General features: G+C 50.7%; 1 protein-coding gene across 2 annotated transcripts in view; it reads left to right on the top strand.

The window, feature by feature from the left end:
- The window catches only part of TDRD5 (tudor domain containing 5), a 1,550,608-nt gene that overhangs the window by 1,021,310 nt on the left and 502,076 nt on the right, over positions 1 to 27,222 (top strand). For both annotated transcript variants that reach the window (XM_086955296.1, XM_086955303.1), the window contains exon 10: positions 7,891 to 8,091. In XM_086955296.1, the coding sequence (XP_086811422.1) occupies positions 7,891 to 8,091 (201 nt within the window). The remainder of the gene's footprint in view (positions 1 to 7,890; positions 8,092 to 27,222) is intronic.

A 27,222-nucleotide genomic window follows, 5' to 3' on the forward strand; every position in this document is an offset into this window, starting at 1 on the left:
CACACTTACACAATTCGTACCAGAAAAAAGTTGTGGCGGAGAGGAAGGCACCTCACGGGCGAACACCCTCGGGGCAAATTGGTCAGATGTTTACCAAATATTGTGCCCCTTTCTCATCATAGGTGGCCATTCCTATTTCCAGAAAATGTGAATCGAGTGAAAAAAGAAAAGATAAAGAAAAAGTGCAGAGAAAGGAGCTTTAGAGCATAGCCCCTGACAGAGTGATAGTAAAATCAACAGTCAGACCTATTGGACAACTTTATTACTGACTGAGGTCTGGGCTGCTGAGTTAAAAAGGCTGGTAGCTTATTGCCGCATACCACTACCGGTAGTGGTATGCGGCAATAAGCTACCAGCCTTTTTAACTCAGCAGCCCAGACCTCAGTCAGTAATAAAGTTGTCCAATAGGTCTGACTGTTGATTTTACTATCACTCTGTCAGGGGCTATGCTCTAAAGCTCCTTTCTCTGCACTTTTTCTTTATCTTTTCTTTTTTCACTTGATTCACATTTTCTGGAAATAGGAATGGCCACCTATGATGAGAAAGGGGCACAATATTTGGTAAACATCTGACCAATTTGCCCCGAGGGTGTTCGCCCGTGAGGTGCCTTCCTCTCCGCCACAACTTTTTTCTGGTACGAATTGTGTGAGTGTGGATGTTAGTATAGTCCTATCTAGGGCTGACTACATTGGTCGCGCCGAGTTGAATACATAGTGAACCTCCCTCCTTTTTCTTTAGTATTTACAAGTAATATGTTGCTTGGGATAGCAGGGCATTAGAGATAATAAAATACCTACTTAGAGAATTACGAAGAGGTATATCCGGAATTTTATAATTAAAAATTCCAGTGGAACCTATTCTCATGCCCATAAGACAATCGCTAACTCAGATTCTGGGTACAGGGAATTTTTGGATTGCATTTCAGTGAGTGGAGGGCTTTCCCTAATAGTACCCTTTATTTTCCCTCTAAGCTCCTCTTGTTATTATATAAGTACAGTTAGCACAAATAGTTTTATTAGTTGAAGAAAAAGGCACGCACACTTGCAAGCTTTTAAACTAGAAAGCACAGTGCGAGCTGTGTTTAAAGAGACACGGGAGTAAAAGTGAAAGCGATGACACGTCCGGGAGACGTGCTCTGTGGTGGGGGGGGGGGCAGTTGTGAAGGAATAGAGAAAGTGTAATATTAAGCAAAGAGGATGGAGTAAGATAAAAGACGGCAAAGAAGAGAGAGGTGCAGCTATGGAGGCCGTGGCATCAAGTAAATAAAGGCTCACGAGAGCGAGGCCAGCAAGTTCAGGAGCGCATTCCTTTGAAGTCTGATTTCAGGGGGAGTCAGGGGAGCGGCTTCCTTTGAAGTCTGATGCCGAGTCTCAGACAAATGGTGGTGTGCGAGCAGCTTCCTTTCAAGTCTGATGGGGGTGGATGGGGGAGCAAATGGTGAGCGTGCGCCTGGCGCACTTGCACTGGCCATAATCCGCATTCCAAAGCCCTCTTGTTAGGCTTCCTGGAGCCCCTACATAATCTCTCGCATAGCGATTGCTTACGCAGTAGCTAGGCTCAACCTAAAAAGCCTCGCAGGAGTCCTTCCTTGTAGCCGAGGGAACAGGTTGTTCCAGTAAGACTCGTGTCAGTTTAAATGCTGCCTCAGAAGCCACTTTATTTCAAATTGGAGCTCCCGCCTTCCATTTTAGACAGTCTTCACATGTGATGTAAGGAGGCATTGAAAGATAATTTTTTTTAGAATCAGGGCCAATGCAAAATGCTGGGAACAGGGCTCTGCATGGCGGTTACTCCCGAAACGACCAGCTGTAGGGCGGCCTATTGTCTTAACCATTTCTAGGCACTGCCACTCTTGCAACATTTCTGCAGAAAACAGTAGCTAATTAGGAAGCATACTTTGCTCTCCTTGCGCCGTAAACCACGGGTGGCGGCTAGATTCATCTTTTAACTTTGTACGTTTCTCTGACTGGGGAGGGCGATGCGCACTAATCCAAGCATTTGAAACCTCTATGGATGTGTTTGTGGCCGGAAGGGAGGAGGCTCCGAGTGGGCGTCACCGCTCCACTCTACTGCCGATTTCCTTAGCCCCGGACCTCGCTTTATTTTGTGACATCAATAGAGCACGAAAACTCACCGGGTCACGCCCTGAGCACCTCCCATTCTGAAACGTAGTGTCCCTCTGTGCTCGTGTTTTAAGCTGCCCCTGTGAGGTGCCGCTGCTCAGGCAGCCGTGCGCACCCTGAGTGGATGCACAGGAACGCATAAAAGATAACGTAAAAAGTAGTTTAATGGATACAAATGGGGTATGTCATACAAAGCAATGTTTACAAACCTCCCAATGTTTAAAGGGATAAATAAAAGCATTACACTTGCCTCAAGACAGTGATCGGTTTACTTTAGAGGACCTTTGAAAAATAACATCACGTTCACAGGCAGAGGGGTACCGGGGCTGTTGATGTGTAGCCCACGAATTCCCCTGCACAGCAGAGATGGCTCTACTAGAAAGGGGGCGTGGCGCTAGGCTGATGGCAGCTCTAGAAATGACAAGGAACTTCCTATGTGTGAGGGTCGGAACTGCTTTTCTCCAAAAGAAAACACTGGATTTACGGCACGTAGGTGACCTAACACACAGATATATGTGCACACACCGTAAGGTAAGCAGACACACAACTACTTGCCTGAGGGATCTGAAAACGATGATGGAAATCAATCACACAGGAAATCGTGAACACAGTAAAAATAACTACACAATCATTGCACTTTCTCCCACATTCACTACAGTATCTCAGTATGCTTTCCACACAGAAAAAACACGGGCAGCTGACAGTTAACGTGGCCATCACGAGCACATCACACGCACCTAGCAACAACCCACCGCACAAAATGTATAGGCATAACATGCAGGCACCACAGAAATAACCCACAACCTGCGGGCATGGATATGTCAATCAAAAACACACACAAAACCTCCTCAAGAGCCTGAAGATAAAGCCAAACATGAATGAGATGCCAAAGCATATTGTCAGTTAAACTAAGTGCGACTCCACATCTATCTACCACCACACGTCCATTTCCCCCCTTTCATACCGCCTGCTATAGGAAGCAAAAAAACTGCAGACCAATGAGTGAGTTGTGCTCCACCTGCGTGAGCACACAGTGGCATGAAGACGATCCCCCTTCACGCTCACACTGCCCGGCTCTTGGGTTGTGCCGAGCAACGCATGTGGCTGTGAGCGGTTTGCACCCACGGGAAGGAAACGTGATGTGTCCACCTCCACACAGTGCACTCTCACCTGGCCGTCGGTATGCAATCAGCAGGTGGCTCTACTAGTCCATTCTCCCGGCACCCCGTAGATTCAGCAGCGGCGGTGGAGGATGGAAGGACCTGGCGCATCCGACTCCAGCAGTAGATGCCAAAGACCCACAGTCTTCACAAGTGATGTATGGGGGCATTGAAAACAAGCGCGGCAGCGAAAGTGAAAGCGACCGTGCTGTGTTAATTAGTAACATGATCCACAACAACAAGGGAGGAATTCAGCTTCCAACCTGTGTGCCACTGCTTGCTCCTTAGACCCAAACGCCATGGGAGTGAATGTTTAGAGAAGAGGCGGGACATAAACCTGTCTTTGGCCATTTGCGTGCTTTCATTATTGAAAGCCACACGCAAAGGCCAATTGAATGTGTGGGAGTTGCCAGACCTACATGGACAAGTCTCAGGGAACTTTGGAGTGCTCACAAGAAGCCTCCCATAGAGCAGCACTTGCGCGCTGCGCTTGGCTTGACCTAAAAATACTGTGTGGGGCGTTGGTGCTTAAGGGGCGGTTTTAGGGCTATGGGTGTACGTAACGTAAAGTGTTCAATTCTCTCTCACAACGGGAAACAGTATCACCGTCCTTAAAACTTTCCACATGCGGCAAAATGCTGTACTCTTTAAAAGCAGTTAACTTTCCTTTACTCAAGCGGAAACAGAATCCCACAGCAGAAATGGAAATGGAACAAGGAGAGCATAACAGAGAGCAAGCACTGCGCTAATAAATATTTTCTTCAGCGTTTACACAGCAACATTTCAAGATTAATATATATAATTAGAATTGTTCCTCATTTATGCTTAATTGAATGGAGTACAAGAAGAAACCAACTGAATGATTATTAAAAATGAAATCTATCAATACTGGTTGTAATATTTGAATAAAGAGAACTGATGGCGTCCGGTATAGAACAAAACGCATAGGCTGGAAAGACTTCATGAATATGTAACATATTGATTCATCTGCAACAGTTTTGTAATAAAAATTGGAATATTTTATTGGAACTTGGCCTGCTTACTGTTTGCTGAAGAAATACAATAATAAATTGTTGATATGGACATTACTATATGACGTTCCTTTCCATTTTTGTGGTTTAATTTTGAGGATTGTGGCCAAGAGTGGTGGTCTACGGAGAGTTGAGCGTCTTCTTTGAAAACTTTAAAGAAAAGGACTGAACAGTGACTTTAGTGCACACTTTTGTTTGTCCTCACCGCCTTGCTTTTGGGACTAAACATTTCAACCATGCTTACTTCTCCTTGAAACTTCGTGCAATGTTCCACATCAGAATTGTGGCAAATCTGTACAGCGGTAATAGAACTAAGAACAGTCTTGCAGTGACACTTTACAACACCTTCTCAAGGGGTTTAATTATAGAGAAGCACTGGAGTCAGCAATTCGCTTACTGTTCCTAGTTGTTTTCGTGCAGCGATGCTGTTGGTTGCTGACAGAGACGCAGGCGGGGAGCGCATGCAGTAACACTTTCATAATAATACATACACTTTGCCTGAAATTAAATTGTTAAGAAAAGATATGACTACAGTAGTAACAAGATGCTTCAGTATGCGTTTTTCAAAAACATAAGCTTTATTATGTAATGCCATTTGGCATTTTACGGTAAGCGCTGTAAAAATATGGTTATTATTGGCATTCGTGGAAACGGCAGATTGAATAATTACCTATGTGGCAGCGTGATACCGTATTTCGTTGTAAATACTGACGTTGTTAGGGCATAGTTGTTGCTCCACGCTGGCATTGTAAAAGCCTTTGTTCTAAAGGCTTTCGTTATTCTGTTGTGCATCCATCAGTAAGTCGTATAAGTGTACTCCAAATTTCCCTCTGCAGTAAAAAATCCTCCTGCCAAGCATTAACTCTTCTATTTCTCCATATTCCACTCACCCCTCTGGTGGCAGAAAGCCTCTGCAATCATCTGGAAGACTGGAAAATAGCAGAAGAGTACAGAATACTGTATATGCTGAGGTTCAAGTCTTCTCCTTTAGCATAAAGTCTCCACTTTAGACAAGACCTACTTCAGCAGGAGGTGAACATCCTACTGCAAATGAAAGCTGTGGAGAAGGCCCTTCCTTTCCAAAAAGTAACAACCATTTATTCCTGCGTCTTTCTGGTTCTAAAGAATGGTCCAGCGCTAGGAATGGATACAAATTTAAATATTTTAAATGATGGCCCTTCATCATATTTACCTATGAGGACTGGATGTGTGCAATAAAGCTTCCACCTTTCAGGAGGTCCAAGAGCGCTTCCAAATGACAGTGTCAATTCTACATCACCTACACCTCAGAATATATCACTTTGTCGAAATAGGTTTTGTTCTACTTATTTAATTTTCTAGAAGCATGCTTGCATATATAGTCGCCATAAGTGTATCCTTAGATATAGAGATTTTCTTATATCTGCTTGAAGTGTCACAGTCTTCTAAAGACTTTGCACTCGACTATACCACAGCTCTCTTCTCTTCTGCAGTTCATGGCACCAAGCATCTTCATAGCTCCTCCAGCATGTTATCAATGAGACTATTAAAACAGTGTCTGAAGGATCAGTGGTGGTAATTCTCATACAGCTAAAAAGACCAACTCAAAACCCCAATCTTTCCCTTGGTTCTGCTGATGGGAGAACTTTCTAAAAGATATCCTGTGACATCAGGTTATGCCTTAAGGCTATAGTGATGGATGCCTTCCTTCTGGAATGGGGCGTGCACATAAATCAGCTGAAAATTCAAGGCATATGGTCCGAGGTATTACCAGATCAACTTCTTGGAGCTGAGGGCTTTCCACTAGGGTCTCAAATGTTTCCTTCCAGCTATCAAATCAAAGTCACTATTTATTCCAACAGACAACCACAATGTATTATATGAACAAGCAGGGAGGAACACAGTTCAAACTTTGTCTCTCAAAGCTCAAATTATCTGGAACTGCATATTGCCAACAATTTCCACACTACAGTAGTCTATCTCCAAGGAGTTAAATACTCAGAGGCAGAATTTTCCAACAAAACCACAAGTTGGTACGAAACAAAAAAATGCTAGACAACACTTCTGCAAATAGGGATTTCCAGAGGTAGATCTGTTCACAAACACAGAAAACAAAAAATATCCCAACTAGGCTTCCTACGCTTTACCCTAAGTGCATACTGTTGAATGCCCTACCAGTTGGTTAAAGTTGTTTATGTTCGCATTTCATTTGATAAATCTGATTCCTTCAGTCATCATGATGTTGATCGTCCGAGATTGGATGATACTTAGCCATACAACAGGCAGCCATGTTGACTGGACCTTCTTTTCAAATTCGGGGGTCATATCCTGCATTCCACCCTTCTCTTTTGAACATGGCTGCCTGTCTCCTAACCTCTTGCAATATAGACATTTGGGAGCATCATGAATGAGGCTAGCCACCCTTTTACCACAGCTTCCTATGCTATTAAATGAAAGAGATTCTGCAGCGGGGGTAATTAGAAGAATTTTAAACCAAGCAAGTGCCAGGAGGAGGAATACTTCTCAATCCTCTCTATGTAGCCAGGGCAGGGCTGACATTTTCGTCAGTAAATATGCATTGAGCAGCCATTACGGCTTCTGTAAAAGTCTTTCTCAAACCTCTTGTTTTTTCACAGTGCCTGTGATAAATGATTTTTCTTTTTTGGAAGGGATTAAAGTATTTCCTCTATTAAGGAGACCCTCATGGGAGCTTAACACAATTCTCCCAAAATGTGAAAAAAAATGATCTGCCCTCCTTTTGCATAATTACATAAAAGTTACCCTGCAGCATTTATCCTTGAAAGCTGTATTCTTTGTAGTATCATTTCTGCCCTCAGAGCCATTGAGACTCTGGCAAGTTGCTGTAATCACTCATATGCAGTCTTGCAGTAGGGAAACGTCATCAGTTCTCATCTGAGATTCCTCCTGAAAGTGTTGTCAGAATTTGACGTTTACCAGATTATTTCCCTTCAAACTTTCTCCCAAAATAACTCCTCGTTACATGTTCTGGATGTGAAAAGAGTTTTGTAGTCTAACCAATTGTTTGTCAATTGAGGGCCTGTTTATTTAGTCATGAACAAATAATCTTATTTCTAGATGGATTGGTTTGCGTATATTCTTTTGTATTATAGAAATGCTAACAAATGTTTATCTTATTGGTCCAGAATTCATTCTACCAATGATAAAGCCGAAAATGCGTCATTAACACTCACATATGTAGGTCTAAAAGTGTTGAAAAGTTGGAGTGAGTACAAGTTTCTCACCGTAGCAGCACTGACACTCTTAGCCATTCAACATCAAAACCAAAACGTGATTGTTGTCTTTATTGGCTCTAGATCCACCTGTACAAACAAAAAGGTATGCTAGGGGCTGAGGCTGTGCTCTGGGTTTGATTAGACCATGTATACTTGAGCTTGGGTTTAGGATACTGGGCTGTGGGATTAAGAGTACCAGTTAGTATAGCAAGAGGTTTCATTAACAGGACCAGATTAAAAAGAGACAATCACCTCATAAATTCTTTCTTACTTGCTGCTTTCATCAAGCAGCGTTCTTGTTGTACTTGATGCTTTAATCTTTCTTTTTTCTTTTTTTTCCCAGGCATTTTGGAAGCCTGCTGCCATTAAGTGCTTTAAGTATCTCTGTGACCCAAAGCCGCTGGTGGCCATAGTACATGAGTACTTGGATGGAGTTCTCCACGTGTTTCTGTGTGACACAACATCTGATGAAGATCTCTACCTTCACAATGTCCTGAAAGAAAAAGGACATGCCATAGTGCTCCGGGAGAATTTGCCTTCAAAGGTTGGATATCAGGTTTACTTATTTTCTAATTTTTACAGCTGTCTCTGAATATACAAAAAAAGCTATGCCATTCTGTGGAGTAGGCATATTCCCCTGACTAATGCCAAATTGTAGTTTTTTAGGTCTTGCACCTGCGAACGGATCGCGAACCGATCGTCGCTGCAAGACTCTATTGCAATCAGTTCTGCTTACAAGGAGCCAAGGGAGACAGGAGACAAGAGATGGGCACGCGAGTAAACGGAACAGGTCGCGCGAGCTTCCTGTCTGCCATAGCTCCTTGTAAGTAGACACACACATTCCTACAAGAAGAGTCACATTCGCTCGAACTCTTAAATAGGTCCTTCTAGTCACAGTGAATGCTTGTTGTGGTCGGAGTCAATTCGACCAGTTTCTCACAGTGCAAGATTATATTGCATCACAGTACACATGATTTACCTTCAAATATCAATGCTTAATCAAATACTACCCTACCCTACCCCACCACACCTCAGTGATGCACAGCTGGCATCCAGCGACTAAATGCCTCTTGGCAAGACTGCGCAGAGAGAAGCTGCTGCCTTGTCTGGGCAACTGAGTGACGGAGCCATCTTGCGTCTTGAAGTCCATGTGTTTGAGCCTTTCTGGAGAGACCCCATTACCATGCAAAAGGAACCGCCTGTGGGGCGCAGGATGGGGTGGGTTTCGATTATTTGCACAGGCCATTTGTGTTCCGGAGTCACCATTCCCCTCGCCTCCCACTCCATTGTCCCACTTTAATGAAAAACAAATTGGAATCAACAATTCAATTGCCAAGTAGAGCAGGCGCTGTGCTTAATTTGAGCCGGTGGTGGCCACCGTCCCGCACTCATTTTTTGGGGGGACGGACTTATTCTTTCTCAGCAGACGTTTTCCCAGGAGCAAGAAATGGGAAAGACAGTTGGAGAAAGACTGATAACCCTCAGAAAGAGATAGACAGCAGCGACCTGCAGGAGTGAGATTAAAGGCAAGATAGGGCTTTGGTACTCGGCGCGCTGACATTTAACTGCAACCAGCTGCGGGCTTCTAGGCAGTGCTTTCGGCGCCGGCACTCATCCTTTCACAAATTAAGCACTGGTAGTTTTCATCCAGGGGATACTCATCAATAGTCATAATCTATGAATTCTCCCCGCCCATGTGCGGGATCCCGGAGCATATAGAAAATACATATAAATATATATGTATATATATGTGAAACATATATTTGCAGCCTAAAAAACATTTTCTAACTGGCAAAATTGCCGCAAAATTACATAAATTAGCATACATACAGTAGTACTCTTCCAAACCCTAAGGAAGAAAGAGAGCAGAAAACATTTGTATACAACAATGCTTTATTGCCATAGGAAAACCTGTAATTGCAGGCATTTGCCAGTAGGCTGCAGTAGAGTATAAAGCAAACAGAGAAAAACTGACACCTTGCCTTTAAGGCATTAGAGTAGGGGTACCGTGCCTTTAAGACCTGAAGGCAACCCCCTGCTCCCATGGTGCACCACAGGTGACAGTTGGGTCAGTTCTTTTTTCCGGCTCCTTCTGTGAGGATCCTGGAGCTTGAGCTCTTCAGTTTTCAACTGAAATTGGTTTTTTGAGAGTTTTCTCAAATATTTTTCTGTGGTAACCAACAAGAATTTCCTGTCAGAATGCCTGCTCTTTTTAGGAAATGTCCTTCTTGTGACAAAAAGATGGCTCTGAATGACCCACATTCTGTGTGTATTGTGTGCCTTCCATCTTCACACATTCCTGATCAGTGCCATCATTGTAAAAAATCTAAAAGTCGGACTCTTCGCGACAGGCAGAGGATTCGACTTCATGCCATGCAGGAGATGGACAAAAGTCACCAGGTGGGTGCTTCCACAGCCCCTAGATCGTCTCCTACAAGCAAGCATGTCCAAAAACGGCGTCATTCCACCTCTCCTGTCTCCAGAAAGAGGAATGAAGGTCGAAGATCTCCGTCGACGTCGAGGATGCCGTCGAAAAGGCCCAGATCATCTTCACGGCGTCAAAGATCTCCGCCGCAGTCAAGTAAGTCGGCGTTGAGGCACCATGCTTCGGGCTCGAAGTCCATGGCTGCTGCTACTTCTAAGTCTGTGTTGACGTCGAGGCTTCCGTCGACGTCGAGACACTCGGCATCGAGGGATCGGCATCGAGAGCTAGGACGGCATCTAGGTCGCCGCTGGCTAGCGGGCTGCCGTCGAGAGGGACTGTCAGATCCCACCCTTCGACGTCAAGGAGGTCGACGCCAGGAAAGGTCACCGTCGACGCGACGTCGAGGAAGATCATCGTCGAGACCACGTCGACTGGACGTCATGAAGTACCTCCACTTGATTGACGTCGAGGAAGATCGACGTCGAGGTCTCTAGATCGACGTCGAGGTTCTCAGTCGAGCTTTTCACAACGTGATTCAAGACACCGCTCGACGCCGCTAGTCACCCAGACTTCTTCGACGTCGAGGATTTCGCCGTCGAAGGATAAAGTGACGGCAGAGGTGGAGTCACCTGGTTCTAAGACTTCAGGAGGAAAATCATCATCATCATCTCCTGGCTTGAACATTGTGCAGGTTTCCCCAGAATCTACGCCCAGATCAGCGGGAAGCTTGATTTCTCAACATCCTCAAGGGGCTGTATCTGGACAGAGTAGTCCGGGCTCGGATTACTCCCGTACATATTCCCCTTCTAAGGCAAAGACTCCAGCCAGACCAGCTAGATCTCCTCGGAGTCCCAGGAGGTCACCCAGGCCGAGATCGCAAGTCAGATCACGTTCTCCAGTGCGGTCAAAGACACCTGTCAGACCAAAATCTCCAATCAGGCCAAGACCAAGGTCTCCATCAAGACATCGTTCTAGGTCTAGGGACAGTCACAGCAGGAATCGTGACAGGTTCCATAGGAGGCGGCGTACAAGATCTTCCACAAGGTCGTCCTCGACTAGGTCGTCTTACCGAGATTATTCTTCGACCTATTCCTCTACGCCCCCTTCCCGAGTCTCTCCAATCAATGACCTCTCGACTTTCTCCGATGTACTGGTCAGGGGAGCAAAGAAGCTGAATATCACGCTGAACTCTCCAGTGGTTCCCTCTTCTGTGATTTTTTTTCACAACCAATTTTATTGAGCAGAAGAGTATCAAGAATGTGGTATCTTCACACACCAAGATCACCACAACAGTATCAATGTAATAGTGACATACATAGTAATCAATGAAGCAAGTGCTAATGAAGCTCAGCTTTAAAGATGCCCTAGCAGCCTACCCCAACCCCAACTACACCCCCACCCGCACCCAACACCCCCCCCCACCACACATGTACAGAGAGCAACACAAAGACGATGTACATAGAAGAAGCAGGTATAATGCAACCAGGGCTTTGCCATTCGGGCCAGAAGTGTCACTGCGATCAAATGTCCTCCTCCTGCTCCGCCGGGGGTTCCAAGGACAGGCCACGGTAGTCGGCCCACCGCTTCCAGATCTTGAAATGTTTGCGTGGGCAGCCCAGCGCCTCAAAGACTGGTTTTTCAAGGCCCATGAAGTAATCTAGCCCAGCCTTCCATGCAGACAGGGGGGGGGCCCTCACAGATTTCCATGCCCGAGCCAGGTCACGCTTGGCCACCACCAGGCCCAGGAGCAACAGATGGCGCTTATACATGTTGCCCCCAACCCCTTCCATGATATGCAGCAGGCCCAGCCGGTGGGTTCGAGGAAGATCCCAGCCCAGGACCTCAGCCAGGCAACTCCATACGCCCCTCCAGAATCCAGCCAGGCGACCACACGACCACACCGTATGTAGCAGGGAGCCAGGCACTTCCCCACAGCGCAGGCACTCCGATGACGCAATCAAACCAGCCTTCCACAGACGTTCACGTGTATAATAGGCACGATGCAGGTATTTGAATTGTATCAGGCGGAGCCGAACCGCAACAGCGGTGCCGCGCGGGGACTCCAGCGCCTCCCTCCAATCGTCCTCATCTAGGGCGCCCACGTCTACCTCCCATGCCTCCCGAAGGGAGCTGAGAGTGGAGGAGCAGTGAATAACAAGTGACTGATAGATCCTAGAGACCTTCTTGTCTCCCAAGTCTCCCATAAACACTTTCGCCTCAAGTGGGCTGAACTCCGGCAGGGAGTCGAGACCGGCAATGCTCGGGGCAAGGGCATGCCGCAGCTGGAGGTAACGGAAGAACTGGGACTGAGGCATCTGGAACTCCACACGGAGTTCCTCAAAGGACTTGAGGGTGGCACCTGATACGACCTGGCCCAGTTGTGTAATTCCAATAGCCTCCCAACCCTCAAACCCGGCCAGGGCCGCCAGTTCCGGGAGCATGCCATTGTGCCACAGCGGCGTTTCAGCTGTTAATTTGCCCCACCAACCCATGCGGCGCAGAGACTGCCGCCACACTGCAAATACCACTTTAGTTACCGACGGCAACCCACGGCGTATACGGGCCGAATAGAGAATAGTGTGGAGCGTGCGGTCTCCCATAAGATGTCTCTCCAGGGCATAGGCCGGGTCACTCCTATCCCCATACCACCATTCATTGAGGACAAGCAGGTGTGACGCTTGGTAGTAGGAGAGGAGGTCGGATGTGGCCAAACCACCACAGTATGTGGACAGAAAGCACGTCCTCAGGGCCACCCTGGCTGCACCGCCATCCCACAGGAAGCGGCTCAGCACAGAGTTCACCTGGCGGAACCACTCCATGCCAATAGGGTGCGGGAAGTTTTGGAGTTGGTACAACAGCCTCGGCAGCGCCACCATCTTAAAGATGGCCGACCTCCCAAAGATCGTGAGGGGCATCCTGGACCACGTTTTGACATCTGTCTGGACCCGTTCCCACACCGGCAAGACACTGCGTGCCCAGGCCACGGCCCGCGAAGTCGAGAGGAAGACGCCCAGATACTTCAGGCCGTCCGTCGCCACACGCAATTCGGCGGCCCATGGGTCGGCAACCACTCCGCCATCCAGAATCCACAGGGTCGATTTAGTCAAATTAAGGTGAAGCCCTGAGACCTCGCCAAACCCCCGCATGATCTCCAGAACGCGGGGACCCGAGCGCCGCAGATCGGTGAGGAACAGGAGGACGTCGTCCGCATATAGCGCAATCCTATCTGCTAGGTTATCGTTCCAGACAAAGCCACGTAGATGGGCATCCATTCGTATCCGCGACGCCAGGGGCTCCATGGCCAGGGCGAACAGGTAGGGGGACAGCGGGCAGCCCTGTCGAGTACCACGTCCGATTTGAAAGCGCCCAGAGACCGCGCCGGCCACACGGACCGACGCCGTAACATTGGTGTATAGGAGACGAACATAGGACAAGAAGACAGGCCCTAGATTGAGGCGGGCCAACAAGGTGAACAAATACGCCCAACTCACCGAGTCAAAAGCTCGGTCCATGTCCGCAAGAAGAAGTGCGGCCTGTTCATCCCTAGCACCCATTGCGTCGATCGCCGCCTGTGCCCGCCAGATATTATGCCGGGTGGCCCTGCGCGGCATGAACCCGGCCTGGTCAGGGTGGACCAGGTCGGCGATGTGGGGCAGAAGACGGTTCGCCAGGGCTTTCGCCAGAATCTTGGCCTCGATGTTGAGAAGAGAGATCGGCCTGTAAGAGTCGTGCCGGTCCGGCGCCCTGACCGGCTTCAAAAAGACCACAATCTCGGCATGACGCCAGTCAGGTGGCAGCTCGCCCCTAGTCCGCGCCGCCTCCAGAGCACTGCGAAAGTGGGGTCCCAGCTGGACGTGGAACTTTTTATAAAATTCGGCAGGATAACCGCTCGGGCCGGGCGCCTTCCCAGTATTCAACTGGCCAAGGGCCTCCCCAAGTTCCTCGGACGTGAGCGGGGCCTCCAAGGCCGTTCTAGTCTCATCCGGGACTGCCTGTGGGAGCAGGTCGTCCAGGTAGGAGGCAATCTCGCCCTCCACCAAGGGGTCACGAGGAGCGTATTGTGCCTCGTAGTAGCGGGCAAAGCTAGCCGCCAACAGACCCGGGTCGGTCATGACCGAGCCGTCCTCTGCCGTAAGACCGGGCAGCTCTAGAGGCTGGAAAGTCGCCTGGCAAAGCCTATGCAACATGGTGCAGGACTTATCGCCCCACTGGTACACCCTGCTGCGCGTGGCGAGCCACGCCTGCCGGGCCTCCTCGTATAGAACCGAGGCATACGTCTGCTGGGCCTGCAGGAGCTGTCGCACGACGCCCTCGTCACCCCCGAGCCGACCACGCTGCTCCAGCTCCTCCACGCGGGCCGCTGCAGTCACAATGGCTTCCCGACGTTCCCGCCGAGCAGCCGCACACCAAGTTATATCAATGCCCCGGAGCGTAGGCTTCAGCGCCTCCCACACAACAATTGCATCGACACCCCCCACCAAGTTCTCGCGCCAGAAGTGATCGATCGCTTCGCGTAAATGCTTCACGTACTCCGGCCGCTGCAGCTGCCAGGCGGACATACGCCAGCGAAAGGGTTGCCGTTTAGAGGGGAGGGACACGGTGGCCAGGACAGGGGAATGATCTGAGAGGCCCCTGGGGAGTATTGCGGCATCCCTGACACGGCTCAGACAGGCACCCGGTACAAACAAATAATCGAGGCTCGAGAAGGACCCATGCACCGCCGATACATACGTGAAGGCCCGCACTGCGGGATGAAAATGCCGCCACACATCAATCCAGCCCAGACTACGCACAGTCGCACACAATCGGGTGGGAGCAGCCGCGGGGGGGGGGGTCAAACACTACATGTGCTCGCCTCAGGCGGTCCAGGCCCACATCCATGACCTCATTCCAGTCACCCCCCACCATGGTTAGGACCTCGGGGATTTCGTCCCACAGCGCAAACAGCCGCTCAGACAATGCCCATTGCAGGGGGGGAGGGGCATACACACTTCCAAAGACCACCGGCTCGGAACCCAGCAGGCCTTTAATAAAGACAAACCTACCCTGAGGATCAATCCATTGCTTCTCATGAACATAAGCCACCCTACGGTGTACCAATATGGCCACCCCCCGTGACCCCCTCATAAAGCCAGCATGATAAACCTGTTGATACCCAAACCTCTGAAGGCTAAGGGCCTTGGAGCCCAGCATGTGAGTCTCCTGGAGCAGGAGTACATCCACCATCTCCCTCTTCCCCCACCGCAGCACAGCCCCACGCTTGATCTTATCCAGGATACCCCGCACATTCCATGTCACCACCCGCAGGGTCTTTGAAGGAGACATAGTCGCAGTATCAGCCATTGTCAATACACAGTCCAGAATCCGGCCCCCCCTCCCACCCTGGTGCAACCCGCAAATCAACAAAAATCAAAGCCCCAGACATGTGTGGACCCAGCCCGCAAACTCAGCACCCCCTTCCCAACCCAGAACCCCCCCAACAATCGCAACACCAGAACTCTCCCCCACGCCCCACACCCACCACCCCAATACCTCAGAGAACGTTGAAGTATCTGTCGCGGCATGGAGAGACCCGGGTCCAAAACAGAGGACCCAGGGCCCGCCATACCAATGGATCCCAACAACCCCACAATGACACACACACCACCCCCCCAACAACACTCACATCCGTGAGGGTCTGAGGCCCACAAATGGTACCCCCCGAGCCCCACTGTGTCCCCATGGCAATAACGGGAGTCTTCACATGGGAACCGACTGGCACATCAAGGACAGAATGAAACAGTCTCACCAGCCAAAGCAGAGCAGTTCAGTATTCAGCATACAAAGTGTGTACAGACCCAGCAACGTTCAGCTGCCCGCATCGGAGTGCTCCGAGTCCCTGACACCACCCGACTGCGATGCACTGGCGGAAGCCGATCTCTTCCTGGAGCGAGACCTCCGATGGCGGCCCTTCCTGTTTGGGCGATCCGTCCGCTCCGGCGACGATCCCTGGGACCTGCCCGGGTCCAGCCCCGGCTGGGCATGGGGCCTGAGTCGCACCGCCTCATCGGTCCAGCGGAACACCTCCTCCGGTGAATCGAAGAAATGAGTCCGAGACTGATATATCACCCGCAGGCGAGCCGGATACAGGTGCGAGTATTGGAGCTTGAGGCCCCTTAGCTTAGCCTTAGCGTCCATGAAGGATTGCCTCTGTTGCTGTACCATCTTCGTGTAGTCCGGGAAAATCATGATAGTATGATTCTCGAAGGCGAGTGAGCCCTTGTTCCTCGCCTCCCGTAGGATAACATCCCGGTCATGATAATTCAGCAGGCGAGCGATGACAGGTCGTGGGCGCTCGCCCTCCGGCGGCCGCTGGGTCAGAGCCCTGTGGGCCCTCTCAATCACGAAGCACGTAGACAGTGCCCCTTCGGGGAGCCAGCTTTCCAGCCACCCGGTTAAGAACCGCTCCATGTTGTCCTTCTCGCACCGCTCCGGAAAGCCAATGAAGCGGAGGTTGTTGCGCCGCGCGCGCCCTTCTGCATCTTCCACGCGGGCCGCCAGTGTCTTTTGGATGCTCTCCACCTCCGCCAATCGCTTCTTTAGGCCACCAATGTCCGCCTCGGTCTCCGTGATACGGGTCTCAGCCCCAGCGATCCGCTCCACCGCGTTGCGGAGGTCCTGGCGCAGGAGCGTGACATCCGCCCCAACCGCCCCAATCTTGGCATCAAGCATGTCTCGGGATTGGGTGATGGCCGCCAGTATAGCTGCATTGTCCGGCCCAGGGCCACCGCTGCCACCGGCCGCCCCGGCGCCACCACTCGGCCCAGTGAATTTATCGATGGGGCCATGTTTAGGCGGGCCACCTCCTCTGTCCCTGGTCATGGCACACGCTGGGCAGGGCGGACACCACCCCCGAACCCTCGGGCACTGTCAAGTCCTGAACGGGACGGCCCAGATGAGGCCCCAGAGAGGAATGCGGGCCGGCCGCCAAGATCGGGCGTCGCGAAAATCGAGGTCCCGGCGTCACCCAGACGGGACAGGCCGCACCCGCACTCGTCCCCACGAGCGGCCGTCCAAAGTACAAAAAGAAGCTGTGGCTCCGTGGTCTGTGGGCAGCCGTATCCAGTGGGCCGGGCCAGGAGAGGCAGATCGGATGCCACCACCGTCCGCCAGTCCGTCACCGGCCGCCTCGGGGCTCAAGGAACCCCGTCTCCAGACTGTCGCGGGGCCACGCCTTGCCGTCACCGCTCGCTGGTCACACAGGGGGAGAGCCGATGAGTGGGAGCTATTGGCACCGTCCCGATCTCCAGACGATCGCGGCCAGAAAGATGAGCCAAGGGTGGTGTAGCGGATGCCAGATCGCAACTGCCACCAGGCGTCGCGAAACTCGAGGACCCCCGGTCTCCGGCCGGTCACCAGGCCGCACTTCACCGCCGCCTCCCTCCGATCACAGGAAGGGAAGAAATGCAGGATCGACACACCAAAGTAGACCGGAGACTTCGCCAGATCGAAATCAAGCACTGGGTACCAACAGCGGGCTCGGGGGTCAGGATAAATGATCGAATTAAGTCTGGGCCGGCGGGAGCTCTACAAGGCTGCGACCGCCATCTTCGCCCGCCAAGCCACGCCCCCCTCTTCTGTGATTTTTGATACCCTCCATCATCGTACAGCGCCCAGGCCTCTACTGCCTCTGGTTCCCGGTCTCCTTGAACCAGCTATGGCTACTTTCCTCACACCAGCAGTGGTGGGATCTGTTCCATCTCGGATAGCCAAAAAGTATAAGGCTCCTGCAGAGGATCCCTTGTTCCTCAATCGGATCCTCCTGCGGTTTCCATCATTGTGGCGGCTGCCATGAAGTCCCATGCAGGCTCTACTTCCTCCTCAGTACCACCTGAAAAAGATAGCAAGCTTATGGACTTTTTTGGAAGGAAGGTATGCAACACCTCTTCTTCCTTTATGAAGGTGGCGAGTGCCTCTGCCTTGCTTGGAAGGTACGACAGGTCCCTTTGGGACTCCCTGACTCGCTTTACAGACAAGCTCCCCAAGGAAGATCGCCAAGATTTTCTGGAGACTTTACAGGAGGGAGGCCTGGTAGCCAATCAAGTTATTAGCTCCGCAGTGGATGCCTCTGACCTTGCAGCTCATGGCTACTCAAGTGGTATTTGTTCCCATCGTTCGGCCTGGCTCCGCCTGACAGGGCTCAAACCAGATGCCCAGAAGAAGATTTTGAATTTGCCCTTCAATGGAAAATCTCTGTTTGGTCCACACACGGACGACGAAATGTCCAAAATGAAAGCTGAAATGGACACCGTCAAAGCTGTGGGATTAGAAAAGCGCAAGGAGTTCAAGAAACGCTTTCGTCAAGGAGACAGGAAGGCCTTCCAACAGAGGGTTCAAACCCCTCAGTGGCAATCCCAGTCTCAGCAGAAGACGCAGTTCCAGCAGCGTCGTCCTGGCAGAGGAAGAGGTGGCAATAACAGACAGCAGTTTACCTCTAAGCAACCTCCTAAGCCCTGAGCCATTGCTTCCTCCATGTCTGTTCACCACTCCCGTGGGAGGGAGTGTTTCTCATCATCTGACAGAGTGGGAATCGATTACAAAAGACAGATGGGTGCTGAGTATTGTGCAGCATGGTTACTTGCTGAGGTTCAAATCTCCTCCGCAGGTGTTCCCCCAATTGCAACATCTTCCACGTTACAAGACTCAATTGCTAAGAGACGAAGTCCCCGTCCTTCTAGAGAAAATGGCCATGGAGGAGGTTCCCTCAACTCACAAAAATCAAGGAGTGTACTCCCGATATTTCCTGGTTCAAAAACGAGGAACTGTCAAAGACTACAAGCCCATTCTAGACCTTCGAAGGCTAAACAAGTTCATACGAAAAGAAAAGTTCTGTATGCTTGCCCTGCACCAGATCTTCCCACATCTACATCAGGGGGACTGGATGTGTGCCATCGACTTGCAGGACGCCTACTTCCACATACCAGTGTCCATCAAACATCAGAAGTTTCTAAGATTTCACATCGGACGTCGTCACTACCAATATCGAGTACTGCCGTTTGGCCTGAAATCTGCACCTCGGACATTCTCAAAATGCATGGCGGTGGTGGCTGCTTTTCTCCGCAAAAGAAAGATATTCGTCTATCCATATCTAGACGATTGGTTGTTGAAGAGCTCCACTCCGTCTCTGCTTTAGAACAATCTGTCGTTCTGCCTCAAACTGATGAAGTCGTTGGGTCTTCACGTCAATCTGAAGAAATCAGTTCTCAACCCTTCCCAGCGGATCCACTACCTGGGTGCTTCTCTGGACTCACTTCAGGCAAGCGTGTGTCCTTCGGAAGAGAGGTTGTCATCTATGCTCCTGAAGGGTCGCCTTCTTCTGGACAATCAGGCCCCCACAGCCAGACAAGTGTCCTCTCTGCTGGGATCGATGGCATCATGCATTTACATTGTGCCCAATGCTCGCCTTCACATGAGACCTCTACAACAAACCCTCGAAGATCAGTGGTCTCAGAGATCGTATCAGTGGGAAGACCGAGTCTTGCTTCCTCAAGGAGCCAGGGACTCGATCAGATGGTGGTTGAAACGATCCAATCTTCTCCGAGGAGTGCCATTCCATTGTCCTCCTCCATCTCAGTCAATTTTCACGGATGCCTCCCTTCAAGGCTGGGGTGCTCACATGGACCAACTCCAAGTTCAAGGCCTTTGGTCCGAGGTAGAGCAAGGCTACCATATCAACTTCCTGGAGCTTCGAGCAGGTAACCTTGCTCTCAAGTCTCTTTATCCTGCTCTGCGCACCAACCACCTCCAAGTTCAGACGGACAACACAACAAATATGTTCTATCTGAACAAGCAGGGAGGCACGAGTTCAAGAGTCTTGTCTCTGGAAGCACAAGCCATCTGGCACTGGCTCCTAGCAAGAGGCCTATCCAGCGTGGCAGTTCATCTACCAGGAATTCAAAACGTCCAAGCAGACTGCCTCAGCAGAATCTTCGTAGAAGCGCACAATTGGGTGCTCAACGAGGAAGTGGCTCAAGAGGTTTTTCGGTGTTGGGGCGTACCGGACGTAGACCTGTTCGCAGACGCGGCCAATACAAAATGCCCTGTCTTCGCATCCAGGTTCCCCCAACAGGGATCACTGGGGAATGGCCTTTTGATTAGTTGGTCTCAGACGTTACTCTACGCCTTTCCTCCCCTGCCTCTGATCCCGGCGGTGATCCAGAAGTTCTACAGGGCCAACACCAGAATGATCCTGATAGCACCAGAGTGGCCACGCCAGTGGTGGTACCCCGATCTTCTTCAGATGTCGGAGGTTCCTCACCGGCGCCTACCATGCCGTCCAGACTTGCTGACCAAAGACCAGGGGAAGGTGTTGCACCCCAACCTTCCTTCCCTTCGCTTGACGACATGGCTCCTGAGGTCATCCAGTATGGACATTCAGACCTCCCAGCAGACTGCATGACTATTCTTAAAGAATCGAAGCGACCCTCCACTAGGAAGTCCTACGCTTTCAAGTGGAAGAGGTTCTTCTTATGGTGTCGTGAGCATTCTCTTGACCCGGTACATGGCCAAGAGCAGGTGATTCTTCCATATCTATTGCATTTAGCGAGATCAGGCTTGAAATACCCCTCCATCAGGGTTCATTTAGCTGCCATCACAGCATATAGGAAGTCTCCTAATCAGACATCTTTCTTCCTTATGCCTGTAGTTAAAGATTTCCTAGAAGGTCTGAAAAAAGTCTTCCCACCGGTGAGGTCCCCCTCCCCTCCCTGGGAGCTTAATGTTGTACTGACTAAGCTGATGAGTGCTCCTTTCGAGCCTATCCATAAGGCCTCTTTGCAGCACTTGACCTGTAAAGCTGCCTTTTTAGTGGCGATTACCTCTGCCCTTAGGGTCAGTGAAATACAGGCCTTGTGTTGCAAGGAACCTTACACAGTTTTTCATGCTAATAGGGTGGTTTTAAGAACGCACCCAAGTTTCCTGCCTAAGGTGGTTTCAGACTTTCATATCAACCAGTCTATTACCTTACCTACATTTTTTCCAAATCCTTCCACTCCCCCGGAGAGATCATTACACTCCCTTGATCTCCGGAGGGTCTTGAAGTTCTACTTGTCAAAAACCCTGCCTCTGAGAAAGTCTGACCGGCTTTTTGTTAACTATGGCAGTACTAATACTGGCCTGTCAGCTTCCAAAAGGTCCATTTCTCGCTGGATTGTCTCCTGTATAGCTTTTTCTTATCAGCTAGCTAACAAGACTTTGCAGGGTAAACCACATGCACATTCTACTAGAGGGAAAGCTTCCACTACAGCTCTCCTTCGTAATGTTCCTATTTCTGAAATTTGTAAAGCGGCAACTTGGCGGTCTGTTCATACCGTTACCCGCCTTTATTGCCTGGACTCAGATACTCAGGCCGATGCCAGAGTAGGGCAGGCCTCTTTAAGGAACTTATTTGCATAAGATGTATTTGCAATATATGTCTTAATCGTTCTGTGAAGTTTTTATACTTCTTGCTCGTCCGCGAGACTTTGGGTATGAGCTTGCTAATCTATTCATAGATTATGACTATTGATGAGTATCCCCTGGATGAGAAGGATTAGTTACTTACCTGTAATCCTAGTTCTCATCCAGGGGTATACTCATCAAAGTCATAATCTCCCGCCCACCTCCCCGGACGAGCAGAGTTACACAGTTATGAGATGTTTTATTGTGGATCTCCTCAGGTGTTATGCACCTCCAAAAAGAACTGACCCAACTGTCACCTGTGGTGCACCATGGGAGCAGGGGGTTACCTTCAGGTCTTAAAGGCACGGTACTCCTACTCTAATGCCTTAAAGGCAAGGTGTCAGTTTTTCTCTGGTTGCTTTATACTCTACTGCAGCCTACTGGCAAATGCCTGCAATTACAGGTTTTCCTATGGCAATAAAGCATTGTTGTATACAAATGTTTTCTGCTCTCTTTCTTCCTTAGGGTTTGGAAGAGTACTACTGTATGTATGCTAATTTATGTAATTTTGCGGCAATTTTGCCAGTTAGAAAATGTTTTTTAGGCTGCAAATATATGTTTCACATATATATACATATATATTTATATGTATTTACTATATGCTCCGGGATCCCGCACATGGGCGGGGATAATTCATAGATTATGACTTTGATGAGTATACCCCTGGATGAGAACTAGGATTACAGGTAAGTAACTAATCCTTCTGTAACTATGCTTTCCAGCCAGTCCAGTGAATTGTTTGATTCTGTATATGTTTTCACATTCTCTCAGCGAGTGAATCAATATTGTTCTTGTAACAATATAAATCCTATTATCACATCACTCCCGATAAAATGAAGCGCAGCGATGCCAGGAAACCAGCTTCAATGTGCCAAGCGATACGGAACCATAACACGGAAAACAGTGGAGAAAAATAAAGATAAAACCTTACAACAAATGCCAGAGCACATATTTTGCATACAAAGCAGATGTTGTGGGGGGGGGGGGGGGGGGCGTGGTTTGAGCGCCGACCGGGATGGCTGTGTGAGCGTGCAGCTCCGCGCCGAGTCCCGATATTTATCCTGCTATCCCTGCCTGTAGTACCTATGAAGGTACGGATTCGCCACACGAGGTGTTTGCTGAGCGGAGAGGAGAATTTGGATACCAGCGGGACCTCGGGGGACGAGCGGAGATCCAGTCCCGGAGCCCGGAGGAGCCGGGCCGAGAACAAAGAAAAAATTGCGGCGTGAAGATCCGGAGAGACCCGGAGACGGAGTGCGCCTGAACTGAGCTGGTGTTCCGGCGGCTGCCCAGCAGAGAGAACGGAGCGGGGGCACGACTGAGGGCACCTTCGGCGCCGAACGAGGGGGGCGAAGACATTGTAACCCCAGGTCTTGGTGAGTGCGGCGCCCCCTGCTCCCCGACCTAGCGGCTGGTGGATGGCGGGCTGATCTTGGGCGGCGACGCCTGCAACCGGCAGCGGTCGCGTACCCGGGCACTGGCCTAGGTCTTCTGCAGGGGGCCGCACGAGAAGGCAGGCCCGGCCGCCCAAGGAGTGGACAGTGCAGACGAGCGGCGGACTCCGATACAGTAGCGGAATCAGAGCACGCATATCTATGGACCCTGACCACCGAGGGGCACGGTAACTCCCGGGAGCGGCTGAGAGTGAGAAGTACCCTGCACACCGGTGAGGACCACGGAGAGCTAACATTAACAGCGGATACCACCCGCCTGGACCACTACTAATGTGGTGGGGGGGAAAAACATGGAGCGAGGGCTGAGACAGCACCATTAGCCTACCGCAGTATACTGGTTCGGGCAGCCGGCGCGATCGGCTCTGGGGGGCGCTCGCCTACTTGCTCGGGGAAGTGCTGCTGGCTCATGCAGCTGGCTTGGAAGGTGACCCTGGTCCCTGATGGTGCTCTGGAAGAACCACATGGCATACAGCTGTGAACTATCAGTAGTAACCAGTGCCTGAAAGTGTGTTCTGGGGGTACAGAAGAAAAGAAGAAGGAGCATGGACAGTCTTTGATGATGTGTGTGGGCCCTGGTACTCATAGACACTGTCTCCTCTGGGAAGTGGCAACAGGTGGTGTGACTGCGATAGGAGCACTGTGGATTGGCGTGGCCATAGGTGGTGGCCTGGGTGGAGCACCTAACGCGGTCAAGATGGCTGCTGCTGGCGGCGTTTTGAACGCACTACAAGGACAATATGACACAACCACCTTGGTCCAAGATGGCGTAACCCGAGCCCCACCGGAGGCGTCAACGCCAGAACAGAGGCTGAACCTGCGTCTCGATACTATCCTGGAGGCGATTACCGCGACGAAGGAATCGCTGCACCACAACATAGCGCAGGTCGCAACGGGGCTGGGCCTACTGAGAGCAGACCATGCCAAGCTCTCAGACAGAGTGAAAGAAAATGAACAATTACTCCAGGAGCTGAAACCTGCGGTGGTGACGGCGGAACACAAACTGACGGATATTCTTGGTCGTTTGGCGACTCTGGAGCGACGGGCGGAGGATGCTGAAAGTTGTAACTGGAGGAATAACGTGAGGGTGGTGGGCCTGCCGGAAAAAATTGAAAGAGATGACGCTGTTACATACATGGAGAACTGGTTTAAAACGGTCGTAGCACCGGAGGGTCTTTCTCCTTTCTTCTCCCTGGAAAGAGCGCATAGGGTCCCAGCTAGACCGCCCCTAGACGGCCGACCACCTCGACCGATGGTGGTGAAACTACTGCACTATAAGGATCGCGACCTATTGATACAGATGGCACGGTCTCAGGGCCCCTTCCAAGTGGACAATAGCAAAGTCACGATCTTTCCGGACTACACGCAGGAAGTTCAGAAAAACAGAGCGTCCTTTTTATCTGTTAAAAAAGAACTGAGGGAAGAGGGGATTCAGTACTCCTTGCTCTTCCCTGCCAAATTAAGGGTGATCCTCGATAACAGGACACACTTCTTCCAGACTCCGGACGAGGCATGGTCGTGGCTTGAACTGTACCGTGCTGGACCGCACGAACAAAAGCGGAAGGGAAAGGCCGACTCCGGACGAGGCATGGTCGTGGCTTGAACTGTACCGTGCTGGACCGCACGAACAAAAGCGGAAGGGAAAGGCCAAAGCCAGTCCGGATTAGGAAGTCGCAGCGCATTCGCACACGGAACAAACTCAAGAGGGCCATGCAAGACGCCCAGATGGCGGATGACAGGAAGGGGGCGTTGGCTGCGCCGGCGAGCATCACAAGGTCACAGCAGGAAAGAACATCGGGGGGTCGGACTCGGAGGAGGAGGGAGAGAAATATGGAGGAGATGAATCGGAAACAGGGAGTACAAAGGGACCAGCGGTCACCCCGCAGACTTCGGATGGAGTGTTTAACGAGTGACGTTTCAGAGCACTGAGCAACTCCGGGGTACCTGTTGGGACAGACTCTCCAGATTTTTGGTGACCTATCAGGTATGGGGCTGTGAAGGCAGCATGGGACTGAGGGCGCGGGGTGGGAGCTCTGCCTACCCTGGATTGGCGCTCTATCACCCTCTTGTGGCCCTTAAGGCCGTCTGTGGTGACGACCACAGATTAGTGTAAAGTGTGTGGTTTTGATGGTTTGGAACTGGGCTGAAGCTGGGTTATTAGGTCCTGTCCTGGGGAGTGGGGTTTGGGGTGTTTTGTGGGGTGTTTTGAAGGGGAGATACAACTGCTGCGATGCGGGGAACAACTGTTTGGTGGGGATACTGTACAGAAACGTCTATTATGGGGTCGTTACCTAATGTAAAATGTATCACATGGAATGTCCGTGGACTTCGAACAATGGTGAAACGCCACAAGGTGCATGCTTATTTGGTGAGGCGGGGAGTGCTGATAGCAATGCTTCAAGAAACTCATTTGACTAAGAAAGAATGCGGAGCTCTACAGAAGAGGTGGCGGGGTCAGGTGTTTGGCACAACATACTCAGCATTTGCCGGAGGGGTCCTAATATGGATACGAGCGTGAACGCCATTCCAAGTCACGAACTAGCGGGTTGATCCCGAGGGTAGATATGTGGCGGTCGAGGGACGACTTTACGGTAGGGAGGTGGTCCTGTGTAGTAGTGTATATGCCCCCAATTCCGATCAGGCCCGCTTTTTTGATGGCTTAACAAGTTCGCTGGCCTATTTCCTGGCTGGTCCTGTCTTATTAGGGGGGGGACTTTAACTCGATCACTGATGTGGTACTGGATAGGTCGCATCCGCCATTAGCCGACTCCCCAGTGCGCAGGCTGGCAGCTCACAGGAAAGATTGGCAGGAGAAGTGGGGACTGATTGATGTGTGGAGAGAGCAGCATCCTGAGATTAGGGATTACTCCTACTTTTCTGCAATACACGAATTGCATGTTAGACTAGACTCTGTGCTGTGTAGTAGCCCCTTGGCGACTCAAACTGAATATCTGACCAGGACCATATCGGATCATAATTATTGGTGTCAGTGCAGTGGCAACAGGCGAGGACGGCGGTTCCATCATGGCGGCTGAGGCCTGAAACACTAGAAGATCTGGTGTTCAGTGACACGGTTCAACAGGGCATTGACCACTACTTTGCGGAGAATGAGGGCTCAGCCACATCACGTTCAGTAGAGTGGGATGCGATGAAAGTGGTGGTGAGAGGCGTGTGCATGGGTAGATTCTCGAATGCGAGGACGGCTGTCCTGAATGATCTGGCAAAAGCGGAAGAGGTGTTGCGGGGACTGGAACGGCAGAGGCCTGAACGACCGGATCTGCAGGAGCGACTGGTGGAAGCTAAGGAGGTAGTGGCGACTGAGACTGAACGGCTGCGATGCTATGACTATAAGTTGTACAACATTAAGGTGCATGAGGAACGAGACAAAGTGGGTACACTCCTTGCCAAGCTTGCCGATCCGGAGCCTAGGGGGTGTCCGATCATGAGTATAAGAGCAGAGGGGGGGAGGTAGTCTACTCGCAGTCAGCAGTCCTGGCGTGCTTTCAGTCCTATTATAAGGGACTATATGAATGCCACCTGGAGGCGGAGGGTTCTGAGATAGGCGACCACTTGGCCTTGATCCCACTACCGGTGCTGGACAGCGAGGAGGCGAAGGAACTGGGAGGTCCCATAACGCTAGCAGAGGTTAGAGTGGCTATTAAACAGATTGCTCGAAATAAAACCCCAGGGGTGGAAGGCTTACCGATAGAAGTCTTTGCCAAATTTGTTGACACCCTAGCACGAAAACTATTGGTGGTGTACTCGGAGGCAAAGCAATTGGGATGCCTACCTGAGTCAATGAGAGAGGCGCTAGTAGTACCACTGTTGAAGCCAGGCAGAGATGCGTTGAATGTGACATCCTACCGACCCTTGTCTATGCTGACGGTGGATTATAAGATCCTGAGTCGCATCCTGGCCACCAGGTTACTGCCGCACATGACCACACTAGTGCATAGAGACCAAGCAGGATTTATCCCGACTAGGAATACTTCAATGAATATACGACGTCTGGTCCGAATTTTGGATGGTGCCAGGACCTCGGCTCTTGCCGCCGTGGTGTTAGCAGTCGATGTCGAAAAAGCCTTCGATAGCCTCGAGTGGGAGTATCTAGATGAGGTGTTGCTGAAATTCGGAGTCGGGGAAGGATTCCGAAGATGGACAAAGGTGCTTTACACGTCGGCAAGGGTGCGCCTGGGGCTGCTCGTATCTTCGGCTTACCCTGTTTGTAGAGGGACAAGACAGGGCTGCTCACTGTCTCCCCTGCTGTTCGCATTGGCGATGGAGCCGCTGGGGGCACAGGCGTGGTCAGGCACCATGTACA

Source organism: Lissotriton vulgaris, chromosome 1_1, assembly GCF_964263255.1.
Source record: "Lissotriton vulgaris chromosome 1_1, aLisVul1.2, whole genome shotgun sequence".
NCBI lineage: Eukaryota > Metazoa > Chordata > Amphibia > Caudata > Salamandridae > Lissotriton > Lissotriton vulgaris.